General features: G+C 56.4%; 2 protein-coding genes across 6 annotated transcripts; one reads left to right on the forward strand and one right to left on the reverse strand.

The window, feature by feature from the left end:
• The first annotated feature begins 652 nt into the window (after window positions 1-652).
• On the forward strand, window positions 653-10,900 carry PCBP4 (poly(rC) binding protein 4). 5 transcript variants are annotated; one of them, XM_035702435.2, is made up of 14 exons: window positions 659-846; window positions 6,026-6,149; window positions 7,038-7,178; window positions 7,321-7,344; window positions 7,445-7,477; window positions 7,706-7,822; window positions 8,061-8,192; window positions 8,341-8,469; window positions 8,721-8,795; window positions 8,942-8,986; window positions 9,063-9,126; window positions 9,263-9,315; window positions 9,405-9,574; window positions 10,010-10,900. In XM_035702435.2, exons 3-14 carry the CDS (start codon window positions 7,098-7,100, stop codon window positions 10,296-10,298), a joined length of 1,212 nt encoding a protein of 403 aa, XP_035558328.1. In that variant the 5' UTR covers window positions 659-846; window positions 6,026-6,149; window positions 7,038-7,097; the 3' UTR covers window positions 10,299-10,900. The 5 variants fall into 5 exon arrangements, with proteins under 5 accessions (XP_025311830.1, XP_025311832.1, XP_048953798.1 ...); XM_025456045.3 differs by lacking the exon at window positions 6,026-6,149 and having other exon boundaries at window positions 653-846; XM_025456047.3 differs by lacking the exon at window positions 6,026-6,149 and having other exon boundaries at window positions 657-846; window positions 10,207-10,900.
• Window positions 10,850-13,107, reverse strand: GPR62 (G protein-coupled receptor 62). The gene has a single exon (XM_025456049.3). The coding sequence runs from the start codon at window positions 12,720-12,722 to the stop codon at window positions 11,628-11,630; it is 1,095 nt and encodes a 364-aa protein (XP_025311834.1). The 5' UTR covers window positions 12,723-13,107; the 3' UTR covers window positions 10,850-11,627.
• Window positions 13,108-19,158: the final 6,051 nt, after the last annotated feature.

Here is a 19,158-nt window from a genome sequence, read left to right on the forward strand (position 1 = left end):
AGAGGGCTTGGGGACCGTCCAACTTCTCCCATTCCCTAGCAGAGTGCACGACCGCGCCGCGGCCCTTGCGACCCCAGCCCCCACAAGGCATCCTGGGGGTAGCTTTGGGGGAATGGCGGGGCGGGGTGCACGGGGTCACACCGCTCTCAGGCCCCTCCTCCAGCCGGTCCGGTCACCTGTCCGGGACGGACAAGGGCCGGGCCTTGAGGAAGCGGTTGGGTGGCCGAGGGGCGCGGGGCTTGGTGGGCGAGAGCCCCGCGCGGGGCCGGGCGGCGCAGAAGCGAGGAGAGCCGGGAGCCGGGAGCCGGAGCCCGGAGCGCGGGGCCTGGCGGCGGGCCCGGGGCCGGGATGGGGGAGCGGGGGGTCGGCGGAGCGCCCGGCGGGCGGCCCTGCGGGGCCGGGGCGGGGGCGGGGGCGGGGGGCGCGGCCGCGCGGGCGCTCGCGGCGGGAGCCCCCGCCCCCCAGCTCCCGGCGCCGGGACGCGCTGCCGGGGAGGGTCGCCCCAGCCCTCCCGGAAGCGGCCGCCGCTCGGGGCGCACCGCGGCGCGCGGGGCGGGGCGGGGCGGGCGGCTGCGGCACTGGGGCGGCTGGGGCGGGCCCGCCGCGCTGTAATCGGATCCGGGGAGGGGGCGGGGAGGGGCCGGGCCGGGCGGGCCGGGGGTGGGGGGGGCGCGGAGCCGGGCTCCGGGCCGGCCGGGCTCCGCGCCTGTCAAACCCCTCATTGTTCGCAGCTGATGTCACTCGCAGTTGTGAGCGGCCGCCTCTCCCGGGGACAATGTGGGACTGAGCGGCCCAGCCGCCGCGCCGCCGCCGCCGCCGCCGCCGCCGCAGGACAGCCCCAGCGAGGTAGGGCGCGGGCCGGGCGGGGCACCGCGGGCCGCGAAGTTTGGGGGTTCAGCCGGGGGGGCGGGGAGCCCGCGCCGGAGTCTCCAGGCCGGGGTCCCGGTTTGGGAGACCGGGAGACCGCGAGGAACACGCTTCCCTGTCCCACTCGGGCCCAGGCCTGCACAGGTGGGGGGCGCTGCTCTGCCAGAGGAGCCCCCGGCGTCAGGGAGGGCCGTCCTGGACGAGACCCCAGATTTGAGGCCCACATCCCACCTGCTGTTTCTGTCCTTCGGACCTGCTCTTCCCTGGACCTCCTGCCTTGGGTTCTGGTTCTGCTCCATCTCTGTCCCCATCTGCCATCCCCCTGCAGTTCCTGGCTCACCACACACCCCTTCCCATTCTCTGCAGTCCTTGCCTGGGGGGGTGGGGGCGTGGGGGCAGACAGATCTCCAGACCAGGGGTGTGTGGAGGTGACAGTTGGGGGCTCAGAGTGGTCCCTCATGCTCTGTGGCTCTTCAGCCCCTCAGCTCTGACCTAGCTTCTAGCCAGTCCCCCTGGGGGGGCTGGGGGTGTCTCTGGGTACTCACTTCAGCCTGGTCCTCATGCCTGCCTGGTCAGGAGAGGGAGGTGCCCACCCCCTCACCCCCCTATCCCAGCCCGCCATCTTGGGACCTGTGGCACCCAGTGCTCCGCCCGGCTCCAGCACCCTGGGGAGTGGTCTTCAAGGGGATGCTCCCAGGGCCAGTTGCATTCCCTCCTCCCAGAATGTGGGCTCTTGGTCCCCACCAAGCCCACACTGTTTACCTTCATGCTGGACCAACAGGGCATGTGTCCCTAGGGGCCCTCCTTCTCCTACAAAGAGCTCTTAGACCCCAGGGACTCTTCAGGAGCTTAAACCTTAGTTCCAGCCTTCACTCTTTCCTGAGGTTACCCTCACTGCTTCAGAGCCAGCACCTGGGGCCTTATCTTTTCCCCATCTGAAGGTCCCCTAGTCTCTCTGAGCTCTGGAACCCCCTCAATCTCCAAAGCACCCCCATCCCAGCCCCCACCCCCCAGGCTTCATCAGCATGCAGGCTCAGGCTGCCCAAACACAAGGGGATTGTTCTTCTTGCATGCTCAGGGTGGGGGGCTGGGAGCAGGCGGCCCACACACCCTGGCAGGCCCAGGCCACAGGGAGGCTGGCTTTGCCCCGCCCTGTGTCCCCAGACAGGCTGTGTCCACCCTCCCTACTCTCATCCCTGCCCCCCCTCCAGCCTCCATCACCACTGCCCAGTAGCATTGACCTCTTGAGGAAAGAGCCCTGGGCCGCACAGGTGAACCCCTGGTTCTCCTAGCTCTGCCAGTTGCTTTTCATGTAGCCTTATAAACAAGCTCCTCCCTCTTTGGGCCTCGGGTTCTGACTTTGTGAAACCTATACCACTCCCCAGCTCTTCTTCCAGCCTCCCTTCCACAGGGAGAAACCCATTCTGGGCCTCTAGTGGTCTCAAAGCTCAGCGCAAATCCCCCACCCCAGTGATATGCCTGGGGAGCCCCTAGACCCAAAGAAACAGCAAGAACAGGGGTTGAAGGTGCTGAGGAGTGGAAACTGGGATTTCTGTCCTGGCAGGCCCTGGCTTTCCCCCGTGTCTGGTCTCTCGTGCCCTCGATCTCACCCCATCCTCATTGCTTCTCTGGGACCCTCAGCCCCATCTCCAGTCCCTAATGCCTCCAGGCCCTTCTCCCTATGCACTGAGCCTAGTCCTGGCTCCTGCCCTCCTGGAGGAACTCCTGTCCTCCTGGATAGCAGAAAGATAGGCTTGAAAATGCCCGTGACGGTTCCTTTGAGCTTAGTTGGGGCACAGAGGCCTGAGTGATTATATCTGATTTGGAAGCTTGGGGAGGACTTCACAGAGGAGGTGGCATTTGAGAAGGATTTTGACAGAGAGTGAGGAGGATGGGCATTTGAAGCTGGGATCAGCCCGAACAAAAGCCCAGAGTCCTGGAGGTACTAGGCGTGTTTTGCAGCCTGATGTGTAGGGGGGCAGGGGGTGGAGATGAGACAAGAGAAGCAGGCAGAGGCCAGGCCTGTCTGTGGTGATCAAGTTTTATTCCTTGGGTACTGGGGAGCCAAAGATGGCTGTTGAGCAGCAGAACGATCCAGTCCCCAGCCTGGAAAATGAAAGCTAGAGTCTTTTCTTAATTTGGGTGAGGCAGTGAGGGGATGGGTACCAGTGGGTGGGGTTGTACCAAGAAGTTGTATCCTTTCTCTTGGAGCCCAGTCTAGGCCTGGGTCTGCCTCAGTTTCTCTTGGCTGTGAGGACTCTTGAGGGGTTGCTTCATGATGCTCTAAGGAGGCTGTACCATTTCTGGGACCAGCCAACTTGTCAGAGCTTACCTTTGCTGCTTAGCATCGAGTCTACAGGACAGCCTTGTGTCAGGAAACTCATGGACCCCACGCTGTTCCCCTGAAGGCCTCCCCTCCCCCGACTCTCCCAAGGGGTGGTATGAATGGCCATCCTGGGAGGCTGTAAGGCTGAGAGGCTGGGTGCATGGGTCGGAGGATACTAGGGCATTTCTTGCGGAGACCCGGGTAATCAGGAAGGAGGAGCCTACCCAGAGAAGGGAACAGGCAAGGGAGTCAGGATCCCTCAGTATGATCTCCCCAAGCCCAGTGTCCACCTCCTGCCACGCCCTGCTCCTTCTGATGTCCTGAGCCATTCCCCAGCATCACTGGGTGTGGCCAGCATGGCTGCTTTTGGATTAGGAGTAGGAGGCTGCTAGGTTGGAGCCTGGTGGTGCTGAGGGGAATGTCAGGGGATGTGAGGTGGGGGATGAACTTGGAGACTGCCCCCCCACCTTCTCCCTAGCTCAGGTGGGTCTATAAGCCCTGGTTGGTCCAGACACTGGCTAGCAGAGCCAAGGGAATCCCCCAAGGGGCGGGCCAGTCCACTTGAGTTGCCTGGCCCCAGGAGCCCTCCCCTCCCCCGGATTGTTCTTGCTCCAGAACAAAGCCAGGGTGGACACTTGATCCCTGCGTGTGGGGGGGAGCTGGCTAAGCCCCCGGCCCTTTGATTGGGCAGCTGTCATGAGAGAGAGACAGCTGGGGGGGAGGGGCAGGAAGGGGCAGCCGCCATCGCTTACACAGCTGTCACCCCCCCCCCCCCGCCCCCTCCAGCCTGAGTGGCAGGAAGCCAGGGACAGAAGGAGTGGGCACTGGATCTGGGGAGGGGGCCTGGGGAGCAGGAGGGAACACCCGAGGTCAGAGGCAGAGGCCTAGTCTGAGCTTGGTATGTTATGCCAGGGAGCCCTGCTGACCAGAGGGGGCTGGGCACCCCCAGAGGTGAGCTGGAGGTCAGTGTGGCATGACGTTTGGCTGCCATGTGGGTGGCCCAGCAGGGACCTAGGGCCCACCAGCAAATAATTCCCTTAGAACCCTGGTGAGGGTAGAAGGGGAGCCAATAAGTAATAGGGTCACTTATTCTTAGGACCCCCTAGGAGGATAATTTGGGAAACCTGTGTCTGGAACTCCTGTTCTCTCCTAAAAACAGGAAAGATCTTGAGGGTGTCTCAGAACAGGAAGGACACAGAGAGACCAGCACCAGAATCCCCCCCAGTTCCACACATACACACATAGCACAGGCGGGTAAACTGAGGTCCAGGTTAGGTGAAGGCCTGGCCAAGGTTACCCATGGAATTTGGGACAGTGGGTTCTCCTGCAGACTCAGGTATCTTTTTCAGGGCGGGAACTCTAGTTCTGACCACATTCTAGCCCCTTTGCCCTTTTTTCCCCGAGCCTTATGACCCCAAAGGTGATGTGGCAATGGTATGTCAGGTCTCCCACTGGTTATCACTCCACAGGAGTCCCTGAGTCTCAGAATATTCTGGAGTCTCAGGACTGTGGCTTTCGACAAGTTGTCAGTCCTTTCCAAAACATGACCTGCGTGTACTAGCCAGGCAGGGGTTTCAGGAACTACTAAAGCCAGTTCCCCACCTTTGAAGAACCTCCCTGGTCTGACAGACCCAGATGGGACAGCCAGAAAGGGAAGGCAGATGGGGCCTATGATAGACAGCCCCACGCTAGCAGGCAGGACCATGCTGTCACCACTCCCCACCTCTCTATGACCTTGGGCGGGTGATAGACCCTCTGTTGGCATCAGATTCTCTTCTGTTTGGTGAATTCATCTGTTCAGCTAGCCATTACGTTCAGAGCACCTTCTCCAGCCTGGCTCTGGCCTGAGCTCTGGGGACACCAGGAGAAGGTGGCAGCCTTGGCTCCTGCTCTAAGGGGCTCCTGGCCTGGGCTGCCCAGGGAGAGACAAGTGCTTCGCTGGAGGAAGTGCACGCAGCTGGGGGAATGTCAGCAAGGACAGCCAGCATGAGGCTGGCCAGGATGCTCATCTCGTACAGTCCCTGTACCCACTGTTGACCTCTGACATCTAGAGAGCCTATGGGCAGAAGTCAAGCAGAGGGAGGGGCAGCTGCTGGGAAGACAAGTGATTGAGTTCTTGAGGAGACAGTGTTGTTACCCGATGGTTCAGATGAAGGAAGAGGCTTCATGCCATAAGTGGTTTGCTCGGGCTTCCTGAGAAAGCTAGGCTGGGAGCTCTCCAGTTCCTACTCCATGCCCAAGCTCTGCTAGCAAGGGGGTTCCAAAGAGGGGATTGGAGAGTGCTCCACGCCCTTGACCTTCATGTCAGGATAGGGCAGGGGGCTGAGGAAGAAGGTGCCCAGTGGTCACCAGAGTGCTCTAGGCAGACGCATGCATCCTTGGCTCCCACACCCTCCTGGGCAGGAGGAATTTGCAGGGTTGGGGCTTGATTTTGGTTTCTCTTCAGCACCAGTTGGTCTCATTCTGTTTTCCTGCTTGGGTTCAGCTCCCCATCACAGCTGAGACTTGGTGGGAGAGGGCCACTGGAGGAGAGGGATTTCCAAGCAGGATTAAGGTTCAGGATTAGGTTGGGGCATGAAAAGGGGTCGGGTAGGGAGGGCTGGCGGCTGGGCTAATCCCAAAGGCTAATCTCTGGCTCCTCCTTCCTCTGTCAGTTAACGGCCTTGACATTTCCCAGCCCCCAAATCCCTTTTTTACCCATCACCCAGTCCCTGGGGGAAGCATTCTCTCCATTTTATAGGTGAAGCTGTGGAGCCCAGGAGCCCAGTGACTTGTTTCTGGTACAGAGACAGTGTTGCAGGCTGGGAATGTGGCCGCTTCTTACCTCCACAGCACGCAGGAGAGCAGCCCTGTGCAGACTGCTGGGCTCCTGGCATCACCCCTTCACCCCACGAGCTGAAGGAACCCTGCTCTCAGAGCTGCCTGCAGAGAACCTCCGCCTTAGTGACCTCTGGAGGTGGGGCTTCCAGCTCCCGTGCCCCCCTCCCCACAGCCTTTGCCACGCAGGGGGAGGCGGGGGCAAGAGGACCCTCCTAGAACCTTGTTATTTTCACTTCTTCCCTCCTTTCAAGGCCTCCTTGTGGCTCCCTGTGGCTGCTCCAGCCTCTGTTCCAGCTGCAACTCCATGCTCTAGTCAGCAGGGCAGGGGTGGGGGGGTGGAGAGGGGCCCCTGGACACAAGTGCTTCTTATTTGAAGTAACATTTCAATCTTAACCATACTTTCAAGGCGCAATCCACAGGGGTCCCCTCTTCCAAGGGGTCACAGAGGAGGCGCCCCCTCTCTGGATTCTCATAGGCTTCTGGTTAATTCTTTCTTCCACTGTTCCACTATCAGGAAAGGGGAAGATACCCATGGAGACTGGTTGGCTACCACATATGTGCTTAGCTCATCTTAATTCTCCTAACTCTTTGGGGGTAGGACTTGGTAGTCTCTGCTTACATATGGGGAGGCTGAGGCTCAGATGGGTTAAATGAGCTGTCTGGGGTTACACAGCAAGTGAGTTGCACGCAAGGGTAGTGGTCAGTGTGACATTTGAAATGCAGTCTAGCGACACCTAGGTAGCTCAGTGGTTGAGCGTCTGCCTTTGGCTCAGGTCGTGATCCTGGGATCGAGTCCTGCATCAGGCTCCCTGTGGGGCACCTGCTTCTCCCTCTGCCTGTATCTCTGCTTCTCTCTTTGTGTCTCTCATGCATAAATAAATACAATTTTAAAAATCTGGAGGTCTACTCTGTCTCTCATCCGTGGGAATTTGGTTAGTCTGAGGTCTGAGGTCCCCATGTAAGGGCAGGGGCCCCAAAAGAAACCCAAGCTCCCCTCTAATCCTTCTTCCACTCCCCCCATCAGAGCCGCCAGGCACCGTGGACACACTCCTAGGCTGCTGTGGCCCCAGCCCCGCCTGACAGGATGAGCGGCTCAGATGCGGGGCTGGAGGAGGAGCCAGAGCTCAGCATCACCCTCACACTGCGGATGCTGATGCATGGGAAGGTGAGTGGATGAGGGGCAGGGTAAGGCGTGGCCAGCCAGGACTTGTAGCTCCTGTGTCCTGTCTCTGGTAGAGCCCCTGTCCTGCTGGGGGACAGGCCTGGGGCATTGGTCCCCCCTGACTCTATTCTTATCTTGTTTGCAGGAGGTTGGCAGCATAATTGGGAAGGTAGGTGCCCAGTTCTGTTCTGTATGGACCTCAACCCGAGGCCTCAGGCCAGGTAAGGGGCCACAGGCTAAGAGCCAGTTCATATTTTTTTCTCCCACAGAAAGGAGAGACTGTAAAGCGAATCCGGGAGCAGGTGAGGATGGAGTGTGGGAATGCTGCCTAGGGTTTGGAGGTTTGGAGGGGAGGGGAGATCCCTGGCCCACATTTTCCCTGAACCCCACCATCTGGGATGACCAGTGAGTGCCCTTGGAAGGTAGCTGTTTCCAGCCTTGGCTGGGGCCAAGTGAGTGGGCAGGCAGACCGGTTCCTGGCAAGGAAGTGGAGAAGGAGCTCCGCTGCCCGGCCTTGTCTGTACCCGCAGAGCAGTGCCCGGATCACCATCTCTGAGGGCTCCTGCCCCGAGCGCATCACCACCATCACTGGATCTACCGCCGCTGTCTTCCATGCGGTCTCCATGATCGCCTTCAAGCTGGATGAGGTCCGAGGCTGGCTGGGCTGGGAGGCCAGGGGTGGTGCCCCAGGGCAGGGTGGGGGGAATAGGGCTCCAAACCCACACGATGGCAGTAGGTGGCAGGGAAGGCCAGGCCCAGGGCAGGGTTCTTTCATGAGTGAGGACTCGGGGAGGGCTGCCCTCCTTCAGACCTCAGTAGGAAGATGCTCCAGGGGTGGGGGGGCAGCAGGGGCATGCACAGCCAAACCACAGTCTTCCTGCCCAGGACCTTTGTGCCGCTCCTGCAAATGGTGGAAATGTCTCCAGGCCTCCGGTGACCCTGCGCCTTGTCATCCCTGCAAGCCAGTGCGGCTCACTGATTGGGAAGGCTGGCACCAAGATCAAGGAGATTCGAGAGGTGAGGAGAAGGGGATTACCACCCTCAGGGAGTCCTACCCTTCACTTTGGAGAGGGAACCTGGGCTTATTGTTTCCTGTCCCCTGGGGAGCTCTGAGCCTGGGCAGCCCTAGTCTGGATTATGAGTCGCTCCTGTTCTCTGCTTGTAGACCACAGGTGCCCAGGTACAGGTGGCAGGAGACCTGCTCCCCAACTCTACAGAGCGTGCTGTCACTGTGTCTGGGGTGCCTGATGCCATCATCCTGTGTGTGCGCCAGATTTGTGCTGTTATTCTGGAGGTGCTGCCCTGGTGCAGGGACGGGGGGACAGGGGATGGGCCCTGCGCCTGCTTTGTTAGGCCCCCAAATCCCGTGCGTGTGGCACAAGGTGGAGGCAGGGCAGGGCTGCATGGATGGACTGGGAGCTCCAGGATATCGGGATGCGTTTACCTGGGGGTCATAGGGAGGGACCGGAGAACATAGGGACCCTTGGGGAGGTCAGAAGGGCCTAAAGGGGCCTGACAGAGCGTCTTCCCATTGGTGCCTTCTAGTCCCCACCCAAAGGAGCTACTATCCCATATCATCCGAGCCTCTCCTTAGGTACCGTCCTTCTCTCTGCCAACCAGGTGAGATGGAACAGTAGGAGGGGTGGGAAGCATTACTGGGGAAGGGGGAATGAGGTGGGGGAGGGATGGAAGGAGGACTTGGAGCTTGGCAGAGGAGAGGAGTGACTGGCCACAGTAACCCCAGTTCACCTGTTTTGTCCCCACAGGGCTTTTCCGTCCAGGGTCAGTATGGGGCTGTGACCCCAGCTGAGGTGAGTGACCATAGCCCCAGGGTCCCCTCCCAGAACCAGGCCTCCTCTGACTTCTGACCCCTCTTCTTTGGCACAGGTCACTAAACTCCAGCAGCTTTCTGGCCACGCAGTCCCCTTTGCCTCACCCAGCATGGTGCCAGGTGAGCAGCCCTGCAGAGGGAGGCAGGGGCGACACCCCTGGGGCCAGGCGGACCCCCTCCTCCTCCCTGCAGAATGTACATGGGGAGGCAGGAAAGGCCTAGAACCATGTCCAATCCCCCTTCTCCTCCTTCCCAGGACTGGATCCTGGCGCACAGACCAGCTCACAGGAGTTCTTGGTTCCCAACGACGTGAGCAGGGGATGGAGTGGTTTGAGGGGGTTGCACAGGGGTCCTGGGGTTTAGGCCTGGCCCAGGGTTGAATTCCACTCTCCCCACAGCTGATTGGCTGTGTGATCGGGCGCCAGGGCAGCAAGATCAGTGAGATCCGCCAGATGTCAGGGGCACATATCAAGATCGGGAACCAAGCGGAGGGTGCGGGCGAGAGGCACGTGACCATCACTGGTTCCCCTGTCTCCATCGCCCTGGCCCAGTACCTCATCACTGCCTGGTGAGTTTGAGGCGGGGGTGGCCCAGGTCACGGGGCTCACATGCCTGTGAAAGGTACACTTGGGGTGGGGAGAGCTGATCTCCCTTCCCTGTCTGTCTGGGTGCGTCCCCTGCCTCCCCAAACCCTGCCTTACCCACTCCATGTTACCCCCTCCTCCCCTCCACATCTATCCCTCATGTCCTCCTGTCCCTTTGCCCATCCCTGTCTCTTTCTTGTGGGTTTTGGCCTCCCCGTGTCTTCCCTCACCACATACCATACCTGTTATCCTGCCTTCTCTTCTGCTGTTCCCAGCCTCCCCGCAACATCCACCCCATGTCATTATTTTTGATTCCTCTCTGTCTTTCATCTAATCTCCCCCCACCCCCATGTTTTCCCTCACTGCCCCTCTCTTACCCCCGCTGTCCCCTTCATCTCCCCCCATATCCCTCTCTCCAGTCTAGAAACGGCCAAGTCTACCTCTGGGGGGACGCCCGGCTCGGCCCCCACAGACCTGCCTGCCCCCTTCTCGCCGCCCCTGACGGCCCTGCCCACAGCTCCCCCAGGCCTGCTGGGCACACCCTATGCCATCTCCCTCTCCAACTTCATCGGCCTCAAGCCTGTGCCCTTCTTGGCTCTACCACCTGCCTCCCCAGGGCCGCCGCCGGGCTTGGCGGCCTACACTGCCAAGATGGCAGCAGCCAATGGGAGCAAGAAAGCTGAGCGGCAGAAATTCTCCCCCTACTGAGGCCGGCTGAGGCACAGGCGCAGGGGCAGGCAGGACCACCGGTAGGGGGCTGCCTCTGCACCCTACCTGCCCAAGGAGACTCCACCCTGGGGTCCCAAATGCCACTAATGCCCAGACGCATGGATGCACCCCCCACCCAGCCCAGGTCTGTGGGAGTTCCTCCTCTCAGAGTGGGAGCAGTTTCTGGCCCAGGGCCCGGGAGCCGCAGCAGCCCCAGGGTAGGGGGCTCCACCCCCTCTAGCTCTATGCTTGGATGCAGGGAGCATCCTTAGTGCCCCCACTTCCGAGGGTCACTCATGCACTCCCCATCCCTTAGGGCTTCCCAGCCTACTGGCCCCCCCCGTGGGGATCAGGGAGGAGGGCTGGGGGGTGGCTGGGGGCCGTGCTTTTCTCCCCACCTCCCTGCAGATTCCTGCTGCTTCCACCGATACCCTTTTGACTGGAATGGACCTGCTGGGCTTGGCAGAGGGCAACCCAAAGAAGGGACCCTGCTGGGCAGCTGGGGGAGTGGCATGGAGGCAGGGGCCGAATTCTCAGCAGCAGACACTCTGTACAGTTTTTTCAATCCCTGTTTTTGAATAAATATTCTCAGAGACCAGGAAGCTGTGAAACATTGTGGGTGTTGGCAAAACCTCCAGAGAATGAGTGTGGCCAAGGCCCCAGAGGACCCTATCTGTGAATCCGCCTGTCCCCATTGGGTCTTGGCCCCTTCCACATGCCAGTTCTGGGGCTTCAGGGCCCTTTGGGTTCATGATGTCCAGCCTCCTGCCCCTGGCACCACACTGATGAAGTTGCTTTCTGGGCATTTTAGAAGCTGATAGAGGAGTTCCAGTAGCTTTGTCCAGCCTCTTCTTGGTGCAGTTGTCAGGAAAGTCCTTCTGAGTGTCTCTCCACTGGTTCCTCCTGCTGTGGCTGTTACCTAGACCTTGCCCTGCTTGGTCCATCCCTTTGGCTGTAAGCTCATAGGGCCCTCGTCTTGGTGACCCTGCACACCTCCTCTCTTTCTTTTGGCCTGGGGACTATCCATGAGTGTTCAAACCACCTAAGCTGAAGGAGCCCTCAGAGATGGTTCAGGATACAGATGGGAAAACGGGCCTAGGGAAGAGTAGGTCTGTATTCAAGACTATGAAGAATAGGGCCCAGAACCCAGGATTCCTAGCTCCCAGAAGCCTCTTGATCTCACTAGGCCGCAGGACCCCTTTCTCCCCGTCCCAGAGCCAGAAATCCAGGCAGGGCACCTGCCCGGAACTGTGCAGGAGGCTGATGGGCTCCTTCTGATAGCACCATCTTTTCTCCAGTCTCAGTTCAGCATGGGAGACCGATGTCCTCTCAGGTGGCCCGTGACATACTCAGGTTCTCCCCTCCTGGCAAATCTGGGGCTTGTTCTGGTGCCTCAGAAGACGGTAGAGCAGGGCTCTCTGAAAGCCCCTGGAGGTGCTGCAGAAGTGCTGGCAGATGCCAGGCCCGCGGAGTGCAGGCCCTCGGGGACTGGGGCAGTGCCCGGCGGGCCAGGCGGCCCAGTGCCCGGCGCACGGGGCGCTGCAGCAGGCCATACAGGAAGGGGTGCGCCGCGAAGGCCGAGTAGGCCACCCAGGTGACCGGCGCCTCGGCCACTGCAGCCTGCGCAGCGGGCACCAGGCACGCACAGCAGTAAGGTAGCCAGCAAGCTGCAAACTGGCCCACGGCCAGCGCTGGGGCCAGGGCTGCTTTGCCCCCAGGCAGGCGAGGCCGGAGGGGCGGCAGGATGGAGAGGCGGCTATCCAGAGAGTCGGAGCGCGGCCGCGGGGAGCCCCGCGCGGGCCTGGGGGGCCGCAGGGCTGCGCGGCGCGCCACGAGGAAGATGCCGCTGTAGGCGCCGAGCAGCAGGAGGGCGGGCAGCGCGAAGGCCAGCAGCGCCCAGAGCGGCCGGAAGGGCCCGAGGCCGCCGGCCAGGACCGAGCAGCGCGCCGGGGCGGGGGGCGGCGCGGGCGGCGGCCCGAGCAGAGAGAGCGCGCCCAGCAGCCCCGCGGCGGCCCAGACGGCCGCGAGCACCAGGCCGGGCGGAGGCCGCGCGCCCGGCCGCAGCGGGTGCACGATGAGGCGGTAGCGCGCCAGGCCGAGCGCGGCCACCCCGAGCGTGCAGGCGGGCAGCAGCGCCGCCGACAGGAAGCGCGAGGCGCGGCACGGTGCGGGGCCCAGGCGCAGGCGGCCCAGGCCCGGCGGGGGCGCGGCCACCAGGCCGAGCGGCATGATGGAGGCGGCCGCCAGCAGGTCCACGACGCACAGGTGCACCAGGTACAGCGCGTCCCGCAGTCCCGGCGTGCGCAGCACCACCACCAGCAGCGCGCCGTTGCCCAGCAGGGCCGCTGCCTCCACGACGGCCGCCAGGACCAAGCCCACCGAGCCCACGACTTCCGAGGTGGTCAGCCCTGTGGAGTTGGCCATTCGAGCGCTCAGGCTTCACCTTGTGCGGCACTGCAGAGAGCGAAACGGAGCATCTCCCCTCCCCCCTTCCCATCACCTGTCCCTGGCTCCTGCGGCCCCTCGCCTCGGAGGCTGCCCGCGCGCTGGCTCCGTCGCCCAGGCTGCCATCCTCTCAGGGCCTTGGCCGGCCTTATGCGGAGGTGCAAGGCTGGGACTTCAGCTCTCTCCTCTGCCCGGACAACTCGGCCTCTGCTGGAGATGGTACTGGCTGACACTCTGATGTTGCCCTTTAGAGACACACAGAGCTGGCAAGGGAGGAGCAGGGCCTGGCACCGGCCCCCTGGGTCCTAGCAGCTGCCAGCTGCCGACTGGAAGTGCTGGGGGTGCCTCTGGAGAAGGGCCCAGAGCACAGGCTGGACTCTAGATTGAGGATATCAGAATGTGGGCTTTGGAGTCAGCCCAGCCTTGCTGGAGTGGGAGTAGGAAGTAGCCCCCTACATGCTCTCTCCTCTCATCTCCATCAATGGGGGCAAGCAGATCAGCCTTTGTCCTGAGGGGAAACTGAGGTACCAGTAAGGCAAGAGCTGGAGCAGAGAGGGCTCTAGGAGGGCTAGTTCTCTCAGAGAGGCTGGGAAAGGTGAGGGAAAAAAAACCATAGGCCTTGGCACATAGTACGCTCTCAACAGGGATTAGCGTAGCACAGAATAGGTGCTTCATGATAGCGTATAGAATTAATGAGAGGAGGCCTTGGGGGAACTGCTGTTTTTGCTTGTTTTATTTTTTAAAAGATTTTATTGATTTGTTTGCAAGAGAGCATGCGCGGGCAAGAGCACCAGAGGGGTAGGGGCAGAGAGAGAAGGAGAAGCAGACTCCACAATGAGCAAGGAACCTGGGGCTTCATCCCGGGGATTATGACCTGAGCTGAAGGCAGATCCTTAACTGACTGAGTCACCCAGGTGCCCCACTGTTTTTGTTTCAATTGAAGTACAATTCTCTTTTTTTGGGACACCTGGGTGGCTCAGGGGTTGAGCGTCTGCCTTTGGCTCAGGGCATGATTCTGGAGTCCCAGGATCGAGTCCCACGTCAGGCTCCCTGCATGGAGCCTGTTTCTCCCTCTGCCTATGTCTCTGCCTCTCTCTTTCTGTGTCTCTCATGAATAAATAAATAAATCTTTAAAAAAAAGAATAAAATTGACATATAGTATTATAGATAACTTTAGGTGTACAACATAATGATTTGATAATTCTATACAATATAAAATGCTCACCACACTAAGTGTAGTTACCATCTCAACTGCTGGGGTTTTTTTTTAATGTCTTGCTGAGTGCTTTTTATCTATCTATCTATCATCTATCTATTCTTTTATTTATTTTTTTTAAATTTTTATTTATTTATGATAGTCACACAGAGAGAGGGGAAGAGACACAGGCAGAGGGAGAAGCAGGCTCCATGCACCGGGAGCCCAACGTGGGATTCAATCCAGGGTCTCCAGGATCACGCCCTGGGCCAAAGGCAGGCGCCAAACCGCTGCGCCACCCAGGGATCCCTGTCTATTCTTTTAAAGTGGGCTCTATACCCAGCATGGGACTTGAACTCACAACCCTAAGGATGAGATGCTCTACCTACTGAACCAGCCAGGTTCCCCCAAACTGCTGCTTTTTGTTTGGTTTCGTTTTTACTGTTAGCAAACAAGTCCCCTTCTGCTAGGAGCACCCTGAGTTTCCTTTAGGAAACCACCCTTTCCCAACTCTCAGGGCTTATGGTTTGGATGAGAAAAATCCCCACCCTCCGTTTTCCTGGTAAGGCACAAAATCCAGTCCTGGTCAGTCAGTGTATGGCATCCTCCACATCCAAGGTGGTTGGCTCAGAGAAAGTCATATGACTCCAATGGGGCATATGCCCTTAAGTAAAGTCACCCAGTCCCCTGTCAAACCCCTTCTATATCCTGATGGCTTGACTTGTATCTGAAGCTCCTTCCTCTCCTTTGCCTCTCCAACATCTCCCCTAGTACTTTGGCTATTGGGCATCTTAAATGTCCTATGTCCAAAGCAGAACCATGATTCTAGAGCCTTCTCCAATGTGCTCCTCTCAGAGCCTTCTGCAGCTCAATAAACTCCATTTTGGAAGTCATTACTGATGCCTACCTTCCCCCAGGCCCCACATCTCACCCATTAATATCTGTGGACCCAGCCACCACCACCTCACACCTGAACCACTTCAGCATCCTCCTAACTGGTCTCCTGGCCTCTGCTCCTGCACCTTGTGCTGGTCATTTGCCAGATCCAGTCCCCAGTCTTCCCCAGTGCTCCACCTCCCAGGGAACTGTACTTCCCAGACTCATTTTCCAGCTGTTTTTTGGGTATATTCGGCTAATAACAGCAGCAGAAGACTGGAAGGTGGAGGAGGGAAGAAGCCAAGCTATTTTCCATCTCACACTCAGCCTGGGTCTCTGGGTCACCTCCTCAGGGGACAGCCTCTCTCTCCTAGAGCAGCCCCCTTTGTGGTTGAGTGCCTGCAGGGAGACCTTGGCCTCTGAGCAGTGGAATACCATTTCATTCCATTATCCCTCCAGCCTAAGAGTGGTAGCAACTTTCTACTGTTGCTGATCCTTGGATGGCCTCCCTATCCCCTTTGGTAGTTCAGTTCCTTGTCTCTATCATATTCTCCTTGTCTGGAATCCCTAGGGTAATTTCAGCTGTGCTGACTGGATTTTTAAGAATTTATTTAAATTCAATTAATTAACATATAGTGCATTATTAGTTTCAGAGGTAGAGTTCAGTGATTCATCACTTGAATATAACACCCAGTGCTCATTACATCTTGTGCCCTCCTTAGTGCCCATCATCGAGTTACCCCCCCTACCTCCTGCTGATTGGATCTTGATTGTCACAGCCTCCAGTCCACTCTATACAACGACTGAAGTGGATCCTTCTAAAATTCGATCATGTCATGACCCTGCTGTCATCCCTTTAAGAGCTTCCCACGATCAGGTTAGACTCTCACCTCCTTGGTGCCCAGGTGGCCTTATCTCCACCTCTCTGAGGTCACACTCTTTGCTAACCATACTTCCAGCCATAGCAGTCATCTTGCTGGTCCTGCACTATGTCAAACCAGTTTCCATTTCAGGATCTTCATATGTGCTGTTGTCTCTGACAGAACACACTTCTTTCAGCTCTGTCCAGAACTTGGTCCCTCCCTCACCTAATTCAAGGCGCTGTTTGAGAGATGCCTTTGGTGACCATCTTTCCAAAAATCCCCCCACCTTCCCATCACTAATTCTTTACCCTGCCTTATTTTTTTTCTTGACACTTTTCCTACTTGAGAAATTTCATATCTCTGCACATGCTTGTTTAGAGTCTGTTGTATTAGCCTATAAGCTCTAGGGGAGCAGGGATTCTGTCTTTGTCTGTGCCCGTAGAACCCACCCCAGGCACATGATCAGCACTGTACAGAGCTAGATGATAGAGCCACCAGGGCCTGAGCCTCCAAATTTGACTCATTTCCTGCTGGAATTTGAGGGGCCTGGTCCAATTCTCTGTTATTCAGATGAGAAAACTGGTGCCCAGAGAGGTGAGGAATGTGTCCCAGATCACACAGCTGAGTTGTACCTGGAACCCAGGTCACTGGCTTCCTGGGCTCTGTCTACACAGGTACCACTTCCTGTGCTTGGCCACAACTTAAACGTGGGCCTTTGCCTCTAGGAGGTAAAGCTGGATTTTTGAGGTTTTGGTTCGGAATAAGAGGAAGTCCAATGCCTTCCTTTTTCCTCTTCTCCCTGCCCAGCTGGGCCTACGGGCTTGGGGCAGTGCCTAAACCACCTGGGTCTGAGAGGGGTCAGCAGGGGTCAAGTGCAAATGGCAAATGAGAAAAGTAGACTGGGTAGATGATAGGGAGGGATGGAGGTGATAGTGGGTTGGAGAGGGCATGCTCGCTCCAAAGTAGTCCAACTAAATTAAAAATGGAGGGATAATCATAAATAAATAAAAATTTAAAAATTAAAAAAAAAAAAGGGAACCCTGGGTGGCGCAGTGGTTTAGCGCCTGCCTTTGGCCCAGGGCACGATCCTGGAGACCCGGGATCGAATCCCACGTCGGGCTCCCAGTGCATGGAGCCCGCTTCTCCCTCTGCCTATGTCTCTGCCTCTCTCTCTCTCTCTGTGTGTGACTATCATAAATAAATAAAAATTTAAAAAAATTAAAAAAAATTTAAAAATGGAGGGATAATGAAACACTCTGTATTTATGTTTCTGTGGGTTTTTTTGGTTGTTGTTTTCTTTTCTTTTCTTTTAATTTGCACAAAGAAATGCAGGCAGGATAAACCAGAAACTACAGCAAGTGGGTGGGAATGGAGTAAAAGGCTAGAGAAGAATGTTCTTCTGAGCACACATTTTCGTCCAAAGGATTAGACTTTTTGAAACTATGTTAATGTTCTATGTATTGAAAAAATCAATCAATGAAGATAAGGAAAAACACCTAAAAGTTATGAACAGAAACAAATGAACCTACCTATACTTCAAATGTATAACAACAATACTGGAGAGAAATAAACAGCTCATCTAAGTAATATTTGAACCTGTGCTCAAACTGCTACTTTGACCACTGACCCTTAGCCTAAAAGTTAAATCTTGAAGAAGATTCAGTACATCTTGAGCTCAACTTACAAAGTTTGTTTTTCACAATGGTATGAGTGTAGCAATTCTAAAACTCCTTTTTGTATGGGATTAGGCAATAAGTAAATTTATTAAGGTTGATGGAAACCAAGATTATTACTGTTAGAGAAAGGAGGCATTTTATTTTTATTTTTATTTTTTGAAAATATTTTATTTATTTATTCATGAGAGACACACACACAGAGAGGCAGTTAGACATAGAGGGAGAAGCAGGCTCCCCGCAGGGAGCCCAATGCAGGACTCAATCCCAGGACCCTGGGATCATGCTCTAAGCCGAAGGCAGAAGCTCAACCACTGAGTCACCCAGGCATCCCAGAAAGGAGGCATTTTAAATATACATTTGGGGACGAATGGAAGAACCCTGTGGTGTTGGATTGGAATTGGAGAAATAGATATGGGTAGATGTATTCACATATACGTATTTCCTGGCTATTTTTACTATGAGGATTTAAAAGCAATGACACCCCAGAACCAAGAAGCATACCTACTACCCAAATCTTGGATGTTTCATACCATTTCCTGCTCTAGAGAACCAGAGCTCCTTGAAGAAATGGCTGGTTTGCGTGAGATGAGCCTGGAACATCTTGAGATGCCAGAAAGTAAGGAAGTGCTCAAAAAATGATGTAGATCTGGAAGTCAGCTTGAAAGACTTTTTGCTGGCAAAATCTGGGACATTTTGAAGATCAACATTACAGTAATGGATTAGAACCCATTGCATAAGAATCCACAAGTCCATAAGGATAATAAAGAAAGACGTAATTAATAAATGCAAGAGAAAATGATGGAATTAGGTAACTGTTGTTTGCAACTATCTTAGCAAAAATTGATCTAAGTCGTCGATTTCGGGTAAAAATCTTCAATGCATATTAAAGCTAGTGGTGAAAGTCCAGGATGGATATGAAAATATTTTCCCATGGAAATACCTCAAAATATTTTCCCATTTATTACTGATTAATTATACCTCACAATATTTTCCCATGGATTACTGATTAATTACAAACAGGAGAAATGGTGACTTCCCAATGGAGACACCTGGTGGACACCCTCTTAAGAGATCAAAATTAACGTCACCTGTGGCTATAATGCACTGAGAACACACCATGTAGGTCACATTCCTGCCCCAACTGCAATGCCTGAAGCTGATCATAACAAAACATTAGACAAATCCAAATCTCGAGATATTCTGTAAAACAACTGGCCTGTCTCCTTCATCATCAAGAATGTCAAAGTTATGAAGGGAGAAGAAGGGCTGAGGAATGGTTTCAGGCTGAAGGAGACACATGAGGCATGACAACTAAATGTAATGTGTGATCCTGGACCAGTCCCAGACCTGCTCTCTAGCACCTGCACCCCCATTTGGGGACAGAGTTACCTGAGGGGGGGGACTGGTGTTCCCATCATGATTGTAGAGCAGTACCCCTTGGGTAAATGCTGAACTTATTAATAATATTCACATATGATACACGTGGATGTTTGGGCCGAGACATGAGGAATGCTTGATTTGCCCAGTTGTGTCTGGGCTAAAATGCAGAATCACCACGTGGGTCCCCAAATGCCCAACAGTTCTGAATTGGTGAGAGTCTCCTTTGAAAGCTCAAGGATCAGGAGGCCCGTTGTTGCAGACACAGATGTAGATCGGTGTGTGTGTGTGTGTCCCACATCAACCTTGTGAGTGCTCACTCCCTAGTGTGGGGTTAGGGCTGCTGTGTGGTGTGGTGGGTTTCCGACAAGAGGGAAGGAGAGCCAGGCCTTGTGCAGCTGCAGCACAGACAAGCAGAGACCAGGGAG

Source organism: Canis lupus, chromosome 20 (genome assembly GCF_003254725.2).
Source record: "Canis lupus dingo isolate Sandy chromosome 20, ASM325472v2, whole genome shotgun sequence".
In the NCBI taxonomy this organism is placed as follows: domain Eukaryota; kingdom Metazoa; phylum Chordata; class Mammalia; order Carnivora; family Canidae; genus Canis; species Canis lupus.

Coding starts and splice junctions, on each gene's coding strand:
- PCBP4 (XM_025456045.3), top strand. CDS start 7,098: ATGAGCGGCTCAGATGCGGGGCTGGAGGAGGAGCCAGAGCTCAGCATC. Junction 8,193..8,340: donor AGATCAAGGAGATTCGAGAG/GTGAGGAGAAGG, acceptor CTCTGCTTGTAG/ACCACAGGTGCCCAGGTACA. Junction 9,127..9,262: donor CTCACCCAGCATGGTGCCAG/GTGAGCAGCCCT, acceptor CCTCCTTCCCAG/GACTGGATCCTGGCGCACAG.
- GPR62 (XM_025456049.3), bottom strand. CDS start 12,722: ATGGCCAACTCCACAGGGCTGACCACCTCGGAAGTCGTGGGCTCGGTG.